The sequence below is a fragment of the Sesamum indicum genome, linkage group LG12 (genome assembly GCF_026168435.1).
Source record: "Sesamum indicum cultivar Baizhima isolate 11 linkage group LG12, ASM2616843v1, whole genome shotgun sequence".
Lineage (NCBI taxonomy): Eukaryota > Viridiplantae > Streptophyta > Magnoliopsida > Lamiales > Pedaliaceae > Sesamum > Sesamum indicum.
In genome coordinates this window covers 7,028,298-7,045,261 of record NC_142668.1, presented here as the reverse complement: position 1 = coordinate 7,045,261, position 16,964 = coordinate 7,028,298, and the positions used below count along the sequence as shown (strand labels likewise).

Genomic DNA, 16,964 nt, shown 5'->3' with positions numbered 1-16,964 from the left:
GAAACAAATAGAAATTATCAGAAAATCTTTTCTAACTCTTCAAAGCATAATATTTCTAATGCTAAACCTTTTTATTTTTAATTTTCTTAGTTTATAGGGGTTTTCTTAACAAGTTAAATCCTCGAGAGGTAAACTATCTATTTATGGTGCAAGACACAAATGATTGTGTGACACGCCTGCTCAAAACTAAGGAGTCAACGAAAAAGGTAAGTAACGCACACAAGAAATTAATTGTTATCACGTCGTCATGCCACATTGTTCATTACATTTTCTATGAAACGTCCAACGAAGTCGAAGGATGATCCATTTTCCACCAACGCCATCCTACTTTTCAACTTCATTGCTTCAACATTGACCCAAGTCTCACTCTGGGGCTGCATCAGGCGCCAGATTCCATTCTCTATCTCCTCAGCTGTTACATTCATATTGCTACCACCCATCAAGTTCCTCTTATAGTCCATCTTTATCTCCACTGCCACTCCCAAATCCTTCACCAACTGGAAAGCATTCATTTGCTGCTCAGCCGACAACGGCCACACCGCCATCGGCACTCCGCACCACATGCTTTCCAGGATCGAGTTCCATCCGCAATGTGATACGAAACCTCCGACAGCACGGTGGGACAAAATGGCAATTTGAGGCGCCCACCCGATCACCTTCCCGATGCCCGCATTACGTTCCAGGAACCCTTCTGGTAATACTTCTTCAAGGTTATCGTACTCGCCTGGAGTCCGGAATTTGTGTTCATTGGCAGGCTTTCTCAGGGACCATAAAAATCGGTGTCCACTATTTTCGAGTGCCACCGCAATTTCCTTCACCTGGTTTTTGTCATCGAAACATCCCCTGCTCCCGAAGCAGAGAAAGACCACTGACGAATCAGGCTGCTCATCAAGCCACTTCATGATCTCTTCATACTTGGGGTTGCGATCATTTTCATCGTGTGAATGAAGTATTGGTCCGACCGAGTAGACTGGTGGGATGTTGTCATCCTCCGAAAGGGACTTCATCGCGTGGGATTCTAACTCCAGGAAAGTGTTTAGAACGATTCCCTTAGTTTCTCTGAATCTCTTGGCGTGATCGAGAAACTTCGTGCTGCCACCATCCTTATCAAACATTAAAGCAGGCAATAACTTGGCAGGGACAGGGAGTTTGTACGAGGGAATGCACAGCTCCTCGCTTGAGTTTTCGTACAGAGTCACGTCTTGATTTTGATAATCTCTCAGGCCCTGGAAATGGAACATAAGCCCCAGCGCTGAAGCCCCCGACGTGAAAAACATGTAGGTCGGAACGTCAAACTCATTGGCCACATCAATCATGGCAGTGCAAAACATGTCGATCACAAATCCGGCTAGCCCACAGTTTGGACCAAAATCATGGACTATTTGAGTCACCGAGTTTCTGACGGGATCCTTATGATTCTCGATGAATTGTTCAAGAAAGGTCAAGGGGGAGCTCATCGACATCGACAGGGAGTTGACATTTGTAATGTCTATGAAACGAATCCTGGAATTTGATTCCGGGGAATAGGAATGAGCGCTGCTATTAGGATCGAAAGAGGGCTTGATAACGAGCACAGTTATGGAGAGGCGTTCGTCTCTGTCGATTAGCAGTTTTGCCATCTCCACTGTTGCTAGTAGGTGGCCTCTTCCGGGAGAGGGAATGAACACCAGCTCTGCTTTGGTTTTCCCACTCATTTTCGCTCACTTTGTGAAACGGACGTTTTCTCTACGGGGGTCAATACCAGGACAAGTTGAGGGCCAGTGGTGTGTTGGAAAAGCTAGAAAGGGCAATATAAAATAGTCCCTCATATTTAGAATGGGGGAGTGATGTCATGGATTTGCTGTCATTTTAAATATTTTTTGCGGGATGCCCAATAAAGTGTCTTTCTTGGAGAAGAAGATATTAGAAAAATTCTAATATTTAATTATTATGATTAAAAAATAATTATAATAAATAATTATTAATTACATGGAGTTACATAATCTATATTTAGTAGGAATTTATACGAGAGTGAATAAAACATTTATCATAACTAAAAATTAAAAAATAACTCAATTCTAGTCTTTGCGATAAAAATTCACGAGAAATCCATAGGGGAATTTAAGAATTTATAAAATAAATATTTATAATAAATTTGTTATGTAATGAACGTACATTAGTTGAATTGTTGAGAAAAGATATACTTTTATGTATTTGCTAAATGTAATTATAAATATATATCAGTCATCATCAAACAGATCTTAGTGGTATTAGTTAGGATAGAGATGAATTATTTGCGATCTAAGTCATAAAGCTAAAGCATAATTACACTCTCCAAATAAGTCCTCTTGAGTTGATAAATTCTTACCACTTGGACGTGACAGTGGAATTTGTAATTATTTTGTATCGAGGGAACACGAATCTCAACTTGTTCACGTGTTCATTTAATTAAACACTAGTACGTATTACAAAGCATTTGGTCAATAAATTCGATGAAATTAAATAAATTAGTTATAGTAATGATTAAATTTAATAAATTTAATAATTTAATTAACTAACTGTAATATTCTTACGTCAAATATAATATCTAATTATTCACTAATTTAAATAGTAAAACTCATAAAAAATTCCGATTAAACATTACATTTGAACAATATAAATTACATTTAGTTAAGATACTAATTAAATAATATTAATATATTAATTAATCAATAATTTTAAATTAACAACTTCATAGTTGTTTCAAAAGCCACGGCTAAAAGAATTAAGGATCTCTAAGAGAAAATGTGTGCATGAGTAGATAAAGTTTCTTATATCTATAGTGGATATCATTACTATATATATATATGCACGCGCGCGCGCGTGCACGAGCATTGTACTATTCAAATGGTAATGCCATCCATCAAATTAGTGGCAGCCCACGTAGTGCTGCCACTTTATAAATATATTTATTTATTTTATTTTAAATATCATTGGGCATTGAATTTATTTTAGATAAAATCGGCCACTCATGAGGCTCACTAGCAAAATTGATGGAGAGAAAGTTGACCAAAAAATTGTATTTTTTAAAAGTGTTAGCTTGGTGATAATTAGACTCTTCTCCATTTGGAATGGATTGAAGAGTTGTCTTATAGATAATAGAATGCATCTAGACACATTTTTATTTATCTATTTAAGGTATATAAATATATATTGTGTATAATTATTAAGGTAATAATTCATTACACAATAAACCAAGGGTGAGATTTTTGTCTTGATTCTTTCTAGCAAAGGGATCAAGACCTCGTTTATTCTAGTGTGGTGTGGATTATCTTTGGGGGATTCCTACGTTGGAATTTCGAGTAGACAAATTCGATTATTACTTTATTATTGTTTTTATTTTCATACTACATCGGATGCCCGAAAACTCCAAGGATACACCCCTTAGATTCGTTGCTTATTACGCTTTAATTTTATTAACTTGTTATTTTACGTCTCTCACTTCCACTAGTATGTTCCCGAGCCATACCACGCGATCCTTCAGAAGCAAGTTTAAAGGTATCTAGAATACATTGAACATGCTACACCGTAGTCAAATTTTTCGAACAAAACACCATGGTATCATCTGCAAATAATAAGTGACATATGCGAGGGGCACCTCTACAAACATCCACACCTGGGACAGTCTCCCTCTCCACCGCCACATGAAACAACGAACTAAGAGACTCTATGCAAAGAAGAATAAGGGAATAGGGGGTCGCCTTGATGGGGAGCACCCTTTGGTGGATTATAAAACCAAATTGTGAACAACCTAATACAAATGAGTAAGAGAATTATGTCACACAAAGCATAACAAGGTCAATAAAGGACAAGGAAAACCAAGCTTACCTATCATTCTTTGGGGGTATGGCAATTCCACTCGATCATGTGCTTTGTTGATGTCAAGTTTAAAATTCATGAAGTGTTTCCTCCATGGGAGTTAAGAAAATGATTAGTCTCGAAAGCAAGCAAGACATTATCAATAATATGATGACCTGGAATAAACATCGACTGAAAGGGAGAAATGATACTATCAAGCCAAGGTTTCAGTCCTTTAGCAATGATTTTAGAGACAATCTTAAACACAGCATTTTACAAACTTATGGGGCGGTATTAAGTTAGAGAGTGCAGTTGTTTACACTTAGGGATGAGCATGAAATTCATGTCATTGAATCCAATAGGAACAAAATGATTATTAAGAAATTTAGCACAAAAGAGACGACATCAGCCTTGAGAACATGCTAAAACCTTCAGAAGAAAATGGGAGGCATGTCATCCGGGTTTGGGGATTTCAACGGGAATATATTAAAGAGAGCTTTTATTACCTCAACCTCCATAAACAGTTGTTGCAAGTCCTCTGCCATCGATGAGTCCACCACGACTAGGATATGCTCGTTTCTACATTGAATATCATCGGGAAGAGACCTACTTGAGTTGAACACCATCCCAAAGTAGTTGATTACACATTACTGCACCTCTTTCACTATTTCTGCCCACGAGTCATCCAATTTCTGCAATTTGCAGATTGAGTTGGTTTGATGTCTATATCTTGCTCTAGCATGAAAAAAATTGGAATTCCAATACCCCTCCTTCACCCACAAGTCCTTACTCCCTTGTTCCCAAAAGATCTATTCTTGAGTCATCAACTTAGTAAGTCTAGCTCTGTCCCTTAATTCCCTTTCCTTTGAGTCTTCAGTTGCTATAAATAGCTTCAGTGTCATCAAAAACTCTTTCAATTCCTTAATTCTATCCCTTATTTCCCAACCAACCAAACACCCCCAACAAGACAGCTACCTCCAACTGCTACGATCTTTTCTTTAATCTATTAGCACCCAAAATCGCCCTTAGGGATTCCCAACACTATGCAATAATGTCCCCACAACCAGTTCTTGGAGCATGCCGCTTCAAAGCGAAAACACTCTGATATCCTGATAGCTTCCACTGTACCGGCAGCCGAAACTCAATATGCAATGTGTTATAATCCGAGTATGGGGACACCACATGCTGAACTCACTCCTAGGGAAAAACTTGTGACCATATCTCGTTTGAGCAGGCTCGATTAATCCGCTCACGAATTGTGTAGCTCCTGTTGATTATCACACCATGTCAATGCAAAACCTCGAGATCCCAAATCATGCAACTCAAAATTCCAAAATTCCAAAATTCCACCCTTTTATTCGCATCCGGTTCACCATAAACACCTGAAAACGACCACCAATCCCCAGCCTCTTCCATCGTCAATATGCCGATGAGAAAACATCTGAAATTATACTTTCACACTTTTCTGCCATAACAGAAACAAACCACCAGTTTTTTATTCTAAGTTTACACAAATAGCAAATAGATTCAGCCGTCCTTTTACAACCTCAATCTGGCTAGCTGAACATTTGATCTCCGCCAGAAAAGACCAAAAGGGGGTTATGGACTTTAAAAGTTCCTGGAGCCCTTTGACAGTCCAAGGGTTCCCCAACCTTTGGCAATTCCACATTTGGAGGCTCATAACGCTAGGTGGGGCTGTGAGGAAGCCTCCAACAAAACGTTGGATATATTTGATAGCACACCACCAGTTATGCCAGGTTGTTCAGAGGGAGGTCCGTAGCTTCCACAATCTCATCCACCAGCTTTCTTTTGGAAGCGAAGTTTGGGGTGTGGTTGGGGGTTGACACAAAATTGGGATGTGAACTTTTTATACATTTACGCTTTTGGGTAAGTGCTGACGCATGGCAGTGGATAAGGGGAGGGATATTAGTTAATGGACAAGAACGCACAGGGTTTAGGGTAGGGAGTTGCAAGAGTTCATATGGAGTATCTAGGACGACAAGGGAAATAATGGATGGAATGGGGGTAACGACATCAATTAGAGTATCTCCAGACACAGAGGCAGGGGTGACGCTAGATGAGTTGGGGTTTTGGGCAGGGGCAGGAGAGGAAGGGTAGAGGAGGAAGGGTTCTGGTGAGTGAATATGATTGAGGAAAGTTGGGCAGGGGCGAGGCTGTGATTGTTAAGGTCAAGAACACGGGAGAGCATCTTATGTGTAGGCTCACGAAGGTTCCGAAGATCATCTCCCATAGTAGAGAAGTTGCCAAAGCTGGTTCCACCTCGCTTAACTTCAGCAGCGGGGGTGGACATTGGATCATTTCGGGAGCTGGAAGAGGTCAAGACATCTGGACTTGGGATTAAGTGTTTCTGTTGGGGGAAGCGAGTTCTCATAGCCACTGGGTGCACCGCTCACAAGCAAAGACCAAAGAGTGCATTCTCTCCTGGATTAACAATATCCGCCTGAAATCGAGCTTCACACCACTTCGAAATATGTTTGATTCTGCCTCACAAATAGCAAAAATTGGAAAATCTTTCATATGTGAAGGTTACAAGTTGTTCATCTCCCAACATCGTATGGATTTTCAAGGCTCGAGGTAAGGGCTTCGGAACATCAATGGCAACCCTAATCCTCATGAACCAACCCCACGATTCCGGATCCTTTTGCTGATCAATGTCTTTAAGGCGTACAATCTTATCACCGATGTAGCTAGCGATGTCCTTGGTCATCTTTCTGAGAGGTAGACCATGAATTCAAATGTGAAAGTCACACCAAGTAAGATCCATATTGGCGAGTTTTCATTCTCCGCCACCTTATCTAGCACAATCAAATTCTTCTCGAAATCCTATGGCCTAGTCGCTAATACCCGTTCACGATCAAAGGTGTGAAAGAATTTCATTACGAACCTGTCATTCTCAATGAATGTGATTTCCATGCCCTTTGCTGGATTCAGTTATGATTGAAAAATGGATTTCAAAGCTTCTACATGGTAGGGTTTGTGAGAAAGGATATGCCCAACCACATGAAACCGCGAGTGCCTGGATTAGAGTGCCATACCCCGAACGGCATCACAACTCCCAACTCCTCTTTTTCTGTAAGAACCAATGCTTTACCCAATCGATCAGCGCAACCTGCATAAGATGATATACGACACCAAACGAGAAAACCTAAGTTGTGAGAGACAAGAACAGAGGCTTGCACCAACCACCACAGAAAGATCAAGGTAAACTAGGACACACTTTAATAAAGCAGTAAACAACTGCAGTAATGTAACAGGAAAAGTAAAGTAGGAGAGAAAAGGGCAACAACGCAGATAGAGAACAAAACAAAATGAGCCTAAAAGCAATAAAGGAGTGCTAAAAAATATGAAGAAAACAAAATCAATAAAGAAGGAAAGCAGTAAAGGGGATTATGGAGGGAGCACACAGGAATCGAAAGTCGACACGCAACAAAACTAGTGATAAAATCGTCCAGCCGCCTGAAGAGTGCATGGGCGGCCCTAGGAAAATCCTAATTGAGAAAAAGGGAAGGGAGACCACTCATGTAAGGGAAAAAACTCTCATGCAATAGAAAACTATCTTTCTCCTTGTTATTTGTATGTATACTTATTTTTATGTGTGTAACTATTGTATTAAAGAGAAAAGGTGAGGCAGTGGGTGACTGTCCACCCACCAATTCTCATCTTTCTTTTCTGTTTTATTTAAATTCTTCTAAAAAATTCTCATTACATACTACCTAATTTTATAATTAATATAGTTTACCTTCAAATATTTTATAAAACTCCAATTTACTTCAATATAATTTATCTATAATTAAATTTAAATTTCTTTGATAAACTCATTAATCTTTTAATTATGTATAAAATTTTATGAGCATCGAGATAGAAAGAAAATTCATTCGTGCAAAACAATTCATTTCCTTTTGCCATCATTTCTAATATTCTCAACACGCTCGATGAGTGATAAAGCCAAAATTTAGAATTTAAATTGGTGTAAAATAATTATTCTTATTGGAGGAAAATAAACATGATGGTAAAAGATAGATGTATTGCCCTAGACCTCACCTAAAGCTGACACAAGTACTATTTCAAGAAATGTTATTCACAACATTCTCAACGAAACGTTTCAAGTAATTGTACGAAGACCCTCCTTCCATTAGGGCCATTCTGCTCTTTTCTTTCAATGCTCTCACCTTAACCCGAATTTCATTCTCCGGGTCCATTAGCTGTCTGATTGCTTTCTCTATCGTCTCTGTGCCCACAATGACGTTAGCATTTTTCTTATAATCCATCTTAATCTCAACTGCCATTTCAAACTCCTTCACCAGCAAGAACGCATTGGCCTGCTGCTCTGCAGACAACGGCCATACGGCCATCGGCACCCCACACCACACACTTTCCAACACAGAGTTCCACCCACAGTGCGACACAAATCCTCCCACCGCAGGGTGAGATAACACTGCCATTTGAGGCGCCCATCCGATAACTTTACCCATGTCAGTAGTTCGTCCCAGGAACCCTTCTGGTAATACTTCTTCGGAATTCTCGTACTCACCTGGAAACTCAACCTTTTCTTTCGGAGGCGGCTTCCTCAGGGACCACAAAAACGGATGTCCACTGTTTTCCAGGGCCACAGCAATCTCCTTCACCTGATCCCCTTCCAAACATCCATGCGTACCAAAGCAAAGAAACACGACAGAAGAATCAGGTTGCTTGTCGAGCCACCTCATGATTTCCGCGTGCTTTTCCTTTTCCTGCTCAATTTTGTTCTCATCAGCTTGAAGTATTGGCCCCACAGGATAAACTGGTGGGATTTTCTTGTCATCAGACAATGACCTAATCTGGTGGGTTTCGAATTCGAGGAATGTGTTCACAATAATCCCTTTGGTTTCTCTAAACCTTTTGGCAAAGTCAAGGAAACCACTGTCCTCCTCAAACACCGGGGAAGGCCATACCGCAACAGGAACGGGGTTAACGTAGGTGGGTATTGATATCGCAGCATCTGAATTCTTGTACTCCATCACGTCCACATTATTGTCATCTCTGAGACTCTGGAGATGGAACATGAGCCCGAGCGTTGCTGAACCCGAACTGAAGAACATGTAAGTCGGGACTCCAAGCTCGTTGGCGACATCAATCATGGTTGTGCAGAACATGTCGATTACAAATCCTGCAAGCCTACACGACCTCGAACTCTTCATAATCTCAGCCACAGCGTCCCTGACAGTGCCTTTCTGGCTCTCGATGTATCGAAAGAAGAAGTTCTTGGAAGATTTCATCAGCTTTGTAAAGGTGGGCTCGTCTTCGGGCAGTTGGACTACCTTTACTCGGGCGTCAGGCGAGTTCTTAGTGTAAGAACTGATCAGCGTATCAATTGGTAGCTTCATCACGAGGACTGTGATTGAGAGGCGTTCGTCTCTGTCGGCCAGGAGCTTCGCCGTCTTCACTGCTGTTGCCAGGTGACTCATTATAGGGAAAGGAACGAAGACTAGGCTGGTTAATTTTTGGTCCGCCGACATGTTTTCTGGTGCTGAATTCAGGGAATTGGAAGGGAAAGAGGATATGACACAAGAGTCTTTACTGATTCTTGAGATTATAACGAGGGGACAAACACATACTCAGGCGTGCAATGCTATACATTTGAGATGGTTTAATTGCAATTTGATCCTTTACAAATAAGGAAATGACATTTCTGATCTTGTAAAAGTTGAATGGATAATATTAAAAACAGTAATTAAAAACAATTGAAATGCGAGCTGACGACAAATTTCACCGAAAGCTGGGCCAAAATCAATCTTTGATTGGGAAACTTTAAATTTTCCGACAAAACATGTTGATCAGACCTACGTGCAATCCAATTAAGCAAAACATGAATGATGAAATGCTCACTTTTTATTTTTTAAATCCCAAATCCCAAATCAAAAATCAATTTCCAGCAAATTGTAGAATCTTCACAGAAATTCACTTCAATCTACCAATTTTTATTTTTCTTAAACTGGTGTCTTTAAGTACCATATTTTATTTTCCAAGAATAAAAAACGTCGACGCCTTATAATTATAGAGTGAAAATTGTAATTCAATCTATTGTAGATATCAAAAGATTCTGACATAGTAGGAGTGTTTGAGAAAATTTTAATTTTAGGTAAATAATTTTAATAGAAAAAGTTGAAAGTTGTAGAAAAATTAAAAATAAATAATATTGATAAAAGAAGTGATAAGCAGATAAAAATTAAATTAGATAGTGTTTATGGAAAAATTACTTCTAACTAAATTTAATTGGTTAAAGATTGTTTTCTCCACATGTTTTAAAAAAGATACTATTTTTGCTAAACATTTGCATTTGTCTTTTGATGATGATGATGATAATATAATTTTTTCTTAAAAAATAATAAATTTTATTTTAATTAGTATATCTCATATTAAATTTTACAAGCATTTGCCATTTATAGAATACTGAATCCTAATGGAAAAACTGAATGTAATTCAAACATGTTTTCACTAGGTAATGTATATAATTTTTCATTCATGCACAATAAATAAATTTTGCATGATTGTCAAAAAATATATTTTTTAATTAATCATAGCAATTTAATTTATATTTCTCTATGATATAGGAATAATATCCAATAATATAGTAAATAAAATACAAAAAATTTTAAAATATTAAATATATAAAATTAAAAATTTTATTAATAATAAATTATTCAAATTATCTAAAATTCCAACATCAACTTTAAATTAGCAATTCTATAAAGTCACGCAAATATTTCAATAAAATACATATATATATACGTACATACAAAATGAACGAACATAAATTATATGGGATTTTTTATTTTATTTATTTTAAAGAGTAGATATTAGTAGCTAGTGGAGAGTCATGATCACTTCATTCTAGAAGAATACTTGAAGACAAAAGTAAACCTCATTCCGTGTGCCATTTGCAAAAACTGACGAGGAATTTGCAAAAACCGAAGGCATTCTTGGCTGCCAACCATAGAACTGGCGTCACGCATTACTGTCAATGGCACAAGACTATCTCTTCCCTTCAAGAAATAAAGTTATTAACAACCACACAAATTTTTTATTTATAAAAATAGTAAAATTCATTGTTAGCTGAGTTTTATTTGTTCAATTTGTTTGTTGTTGATTTTACAGATATTTTGATAACGAAAGTTTGTCATATTATATTTGTTTCTAATAGTAATTTTGAAATTTTAATGATGGGGACAACCCTAATTTATCAAAAATACCCTTAATGAAGGGCATTTCCCTCATTCACCAGCTTAGGATCAGCATCCTAGTAAAAGGAGGTCGGAAAGACCCAGCCCGAGAGATGAAGACCCACGTCCGATCTGAAACGTCATTATCCAGATGATGATACGTGGTCCAAACCATCGTACACATTTGGAACTATAAATACCCCGACGCACCATTTGTTGAGGTAACTGCTATTTAATATTTTCAATCTACAACCTTCAGTTTGTACATTTTAACCTCGATCAACTCTAACTTGAGCGTCGGAGGGTCGTTGTCGGAGACGCACGCGACGAGCATCACGTTCTTATTTCAATTCTCAGGATCCAATAACTCAATCTTGGGAGGGTACGTGGCCGAGTACAATAAACAGTCATGGTCGCATACTTCGAGCAAGATCAATTAAGAATTTAAAATTCTTATTTTTTTGTTAAATTTGTTGGTAACTATCAATAAATACTCTCCTAATTTTCCTAACTATTTTTGTAATTTCTTGGGGTGATTTTATATTCACTTTGCACGTTGCAAATAATATCAGTGGCTGCCATTGTTAGATCATCTTATTTATTTTGATAAAAGAATTAAATAAAACAAGCTTGACTGAATTGAAAATAACTGTAAAAAATAAACTAATGGTAGTTCTAGTTGATTTTTTTTTCAAATATATTATATGATTACATTAATATCTCAATATAAATTGAATATTATATTAATTCAATCAATACATCAATATAACTAAAAATAATAAAATAAATTACAATAATTTCACATACAGTGAGACAGATACTCATATATCTGATAGACTCAAAATCCATTACCTCAGACTTGATTATGCAGCCTAAAAAAAGTGTCGAGTAAAAAATAAAATGAATAGTTAGAAATTAATTTGATATATTTTTTTTAAGAGCAATAAATTATATATAATATATATTTAAAAGAAATTCTACAAAGAGATATATTTACAAAAAAAATATTTTTGCAAAATAGAATAAAATAAAATAAAAGAATTGGCATATATATGATATTTTATATAACACATGAGAATATGAAGCATTTGGCAGGTGACGGTCGCAGTCCTTTCTCCACAACATTCCATGTATTTGAAGGTGGATCTGATACGGAATATTTCTTTGTGATATCAGCCCGATTGAGGTCTGCTGGTTCTGAGGTGAGAATTTTCCACAGATTAGGACAGCTTATTTGTTTACTTTACTATGATTTTCTGTTAACAATTTTGGCATTTGAATATTTTGGAAAAATAACAATAAATAATTTAAGAAATTATTTCATGAATATATTTTGCGGATTATAATAAATAATTTATTTATGTTAATATTAAATGTATAATCATATTGATATATAATTGTTGATCGATTAAATCTGTAGTAACGGAAGCATGGCGGGCTACGTATCTTAATGTAGCTCATCTACAAGTTCATGTCTTGATTGGATCACGAACACGTCAATTTTCGTGTTGTCTTAAAGATCATCTCACGAACAACTTCCAGATTCTTTCACGTTGGATCTTGCTCCAAATCTTGTACAGCCCACGAACACGCGTGTTTTGCTCGCCTTGGTGGATTACTACTAGAGTAACTCACTCATTTACACACATCAAATTCTAGGAGTCTATGGTGATGCTCCAAAGGAAGAACGTAGAGAGAAAAGTAGACAGACTATTTGAACAGAGTATCTGTGATCAATTCATTTGTTGTATCGCGCTTGTGTTTATATGTCTTTTGATCACAACCATGTAATCTATTTATGGATGTATTCGCTCACATCCTTAAAAAGAGTCTCAATCTGCCAATGAGGCCTAACTTAGTTGACAAAGTTGAGGCCCCATAATCTTAGAAGTAATGGATTCGAACCTTACCTTATGTGTGGGATATTGTGTATACTAAATAGTAGGCTTGTGTGTGTGTGTTGTGCCTACTGAATGAATAGTAGGTGTTGATTAGATTTCATTTATTTGATATTATTGATCAATATCCAACAAGAATGGTTATAATCAATTTATTTTAATTAATAATAGTTCATCTCTTTTACTGCAAAAAAAGAGTCTCAATCCCAATATATATTTGGAGCACTACAAATTCTATCTCAGATAAATTTATTACAAAGAAGTCTTTGTCCCGATATTAAGTTAGGAAACTTCAAATCCTATATCAAACTTCTTTTCCTATGCCAGTTGAGAAAATCACTTCAACTGTACGTGGTTCATCAACCAATTACCTAACTGTGGACTAATTAGGTTTTGCATTCAATATGGTTGATTATACTAAACTCCCCTGTTAAATATAAAACTTTTGTTATTAATTATACTACAAGAAATTATGCTCATAGCTAGAAAACTTAGAAAAGAAAATAAATCTATTGATTATTAGTGATGAATTTAGTGAGGAATAAAAATTTTAAATTCTTGTGATTTCAAAATTTACATGAAAAACAAAATATTTATCTACTATGATTAGGAAGGAATTTTGATGTTTGCAATTTACCTTTATATATATATATATGTATGTGCTCTTCCAAACTTTAATAATATAAAATTTATAAATTATAAAATAAGTATTTTTTAAAGCAACAAATTAATGACATCAATTTAGTCAATCTTGAAGTTGCTACTGTTTGAAGCATTACACATGGCTAAAACTGAACATAATCTAATAATAATCACCAAACCTTGACAACCCTAATGCTCGAACTTGGAATGTTGTTTTACTGCATAATAGGTGTTTGTTTTTTTTACTGTAATAGTAGATATATTATTTAGATTTAATTTATCTGTTTTTTTACTCAGGTATATTTGTTGTAATATTTTTTGCTAGATATTGATACTTAACAAGAATGATTATAAAAATTTATTTCAATTAATAATTTATTTATATCAATTAAAAAAGAAAAAAAAACCAACCCTAATGCTCAAAAAAACCACATTCAAGCCAACCCAAAAAACTATTCATACGATTGTTTTTGTGATATGGAATTATTCATATATACATACTTACAATCTATTGCAATATATATTGAAATAATCAAACCATGTAAACAACCTAAGAGCCCTTGAAAATTGGGCCAAATTGATCAAAATTAGGTTAAGCACAAAACAAATCACATGCCGTTGATTTGTTTATTTCAAGGCATTGAAGTAAATTAAAATATGAAGGTGTTTGAGGCTCGACGTCCTTATAAAGTGCACCCGCCGCTGCAGCTGTTTCGTTGTCTGATGTATATATTGGTAGTATTTATTTATTTATACTGGTAAAAAATAATTTTTTATATACAAGTTATACAATAAATACATATATTTTACTATATTACATAATTTCTAACACCACTATAAATATTTAAAATGTTATTTTTTTACAAAATGACCTCTCATACATACCGAAAATCCTCTCATAAACTGCGTATTTTCACCTGGTGCACCATTGTGTCGTAGGTAAAAATCAGGTTCATCCTTTCGTTGAAATTACAACCACATCATTGGCACCGTCTGTGAAAAAATTTGCCTCGACACTAAGTATGCAAACTAGGTCTTGGACTCGTGACGTCCACGATTTGGACGTGATCCGCAAAGCTCAAGTGAAGGGAGCAGAACAAAACCCACTTCGCGGAGAGTCGCCACTCCAGTAGGTGACGTCCACGATTTGGTTTGGACGTGCTCCACGAAGCTCAAGTGAACGACGCAGAACAAAACCCACCTCGCGGACAGTCGCCACTCCAGCAGGTGACGTCCAAAAATTGGATGTGATCCGTGAAGCTCAAGTGAGTCGGAAGAAATTCACCCCAAGTATAAAATACCTCTGAGTTAACATTAAAATATTCGACTAAGTGAGTCTAAAGAAATTCATCCAAGTGATAAATGTCAAATTACATACCAAAATTTTCGACCATATGAGTTGAAAAAAAACCACCAAGTGAGGCAACATTCGTATAATTAAAAAAAAAAAAAAAAGGCGCTACCTGACCTTCCTCAAGGTCTTAGGGGGCTTCGTCACCACAAGTAGAGTTATCTACTCTTCGCCCACCTCGAAGCCGAGAAGAGGCGAACCCCTCTAAAAACAAAAAACAAAAAAATTAATTACACTCCAAAGGAGGGATAAAAATAAAAATACCTTTTAACATTATTAGAGAAAGACAATTTGGCGACCGATCACACGTTCCACAACACATGAAAATCGTATAGTTTAACGGGGAGTCTCATCTCTATGACGTTGAAATCCCTCAAAACACATGAAACAATTCTGAATAACCTTTACTAATAAAGAATGAGAGTAAAAATAAATTGAAATATACTTTGTGGTGGAGTGGTGGAGGTTTTCACTTTTTATCCTTTTGACTTGGGTTCAAAATTCAAAGCGCACAACATTGTGTGCCTTACCCCAAACTGCATGGATCGCCAACCGTTCTGATCGAGGCATGTGCCTCGAGCAAACCGGGCGAGTCCGACTCCGTGCTTGGACTCGATCACCAGGCGCGGGCTTGAGCTCGAGCCTACCTCCTCCCTACCACCTGACCCAATAACTTGGGCCACTTTCAATGATTATATTAGGTTTGGGTAACACATCTTGGACCATTAACTGTTAAATATTAACCCAAATATTAAATATTAACCTCATTCCCAATTGTAAATGTAAGTAATTCTTTAGGGTGAGAGGTTAAGTTAAATTTTTTTAAAATAAGCGTGACTCTAAAATTTCGTGCCCGTACTCATTAAAATCCAGCTCGCTTACCATTATTGATAAATTATACTTTATAGGATTTTTCTCTTTTGTAAAAAAAAGAATTAATAAAAAAAAATGATTGGATTTATCTTGTAACTTGTTTAGAGTAAATTGAAATTGAGAGAAGTGAAGAAAAGCAACACATCAACACCTAGTAACACAACTATTATGTGCATGGTCGAGGAAATCCCTAACTACCTATGCAAAAGAGATGGGTAAATTATATTTTTGGTCCTATAAGTGGACTTGTTTTCAATTTTTGTAACACTCCCTTTGCTACAAGGGCTATACCTAACCTAAACGTCATACTTATTGTAATCCCTGTATTTATATATATAAATGCACATAATAATTTAATCCATGTGTATACGTAACCCCAACGTCATAATAGGTATTATCAACCCACAACATTATATATATATATATATATATATCACACACCACAAGGTGATTCGTCACGAGTAATCTGTACGCTTATATTCTCTCTGTACAAACAAAATGTGCTTTGTACTCTAACTGACAAAGAGGAGAAAACTGCATACTGGCACGACCTGCCTGGGTATAGCGCGTGGACCTACTCTTCAATAGTCAGACACCTCAAAGTCTATTCCTGAAAGAAAATGTCAGCAGGGGAATGAGCCTGCCACTCAGTAAGCAAATAACCAGTCCTATCTATATATGCATGTCAACCATAGCCCAAACAAGATAAACAAGCAACACGAATGGAATACAATCAATTTAATTCCAACATAATCAACTTATTACACCACATGACTATCTCATAATAAGACAACTAACCAAACTCCATTTTTCCCTAGTTTGCTTACCAGAAGGTGATATTGTGTTTTTCCCACCAACTCAATCTCACCGTTAAATAAATTTAAGTGAATCCCCTTGACAGCCGGCTCATCAATCTCATTTCGCACATAGCATTTTCATTTCGCATCAAAGCTCTTTCATTGCGCACATAGCATTTTCTTTTCGCACATAGCACTTTCTTTCGCACATAGCACTTTCTTTTCGCACATAGCATTTTCAACACGTCAAGGGGTATTCACACCACAATTATATTCAATTTCCACCACTCCCTCATTTCAACATATCACCATTCTTGTAAGCAACTAGTAACGTAAAATAAAAGATTAACAAATTCTCATTTGCAGA

At 36.4% G+C, this 16,964-nt stretch overlaps 2 protein-coding genes across 2 annotated transcripts; both read right to left on the bottom strand.

The window, feature by feature from the left end:
* Positions 1 to 207: 207 nt before the first annotated feature.
* On the bottom strand, positions 208 to 1,851 carry LOC105178639 (UDP-glycosyltransferase 71E1-like). The gene has a single exon (XM_011102150.3). It carries the CDS (start codon positions 1,692 to 1,694, stop codon positions 246 to 248), a length of 1,449 nt encoding a protein of 482 aa, XP_011100452.2. The 5' UTR covers positions 1,695 to 1,851; the 3' UTR covers positions 208 to 245.
* A 5,950-nt stretch (positions 1,852 to 7,801) lies between these two features.
* LOC105178640 (anthocyanidin 3-O-glucosyltransferase 2) lies at positions 7,802 to 9,451 on the bottom strand. The gene has a single exon (XM_011102151.3). It carries the CDS (start codon positions 9,330 to 9,332, stop codon positions 7,902 to 7,904), a length of 1,431 nt encoding a protein of 476 aa, XP_011100453.2. The 5' UTR covers positions 9,333 to 9,451; the 3' UTR covers positions 7,802 to 7,901.
* Between the last annotated feature and the right edge of the window lie 7,513 nt (positions 9,452 to 16,964).

Coding starts and splice junctions, on each gene's coding strand:
- LOC105178639 (XM_011102150.3), bottom strand. CDS start 1,694: ATGAGTGGGAAAACCAAAGCAGAGCTGGTGTTCATTCCCTCTCCCGGA.
- LOC105178640 (XM_011102151.3), bottom strand. CDS start 9,332: ATGTCGGCGGACCAAAAATTAACCAGCCTAGTCTTCGTTCCTTTCCCT.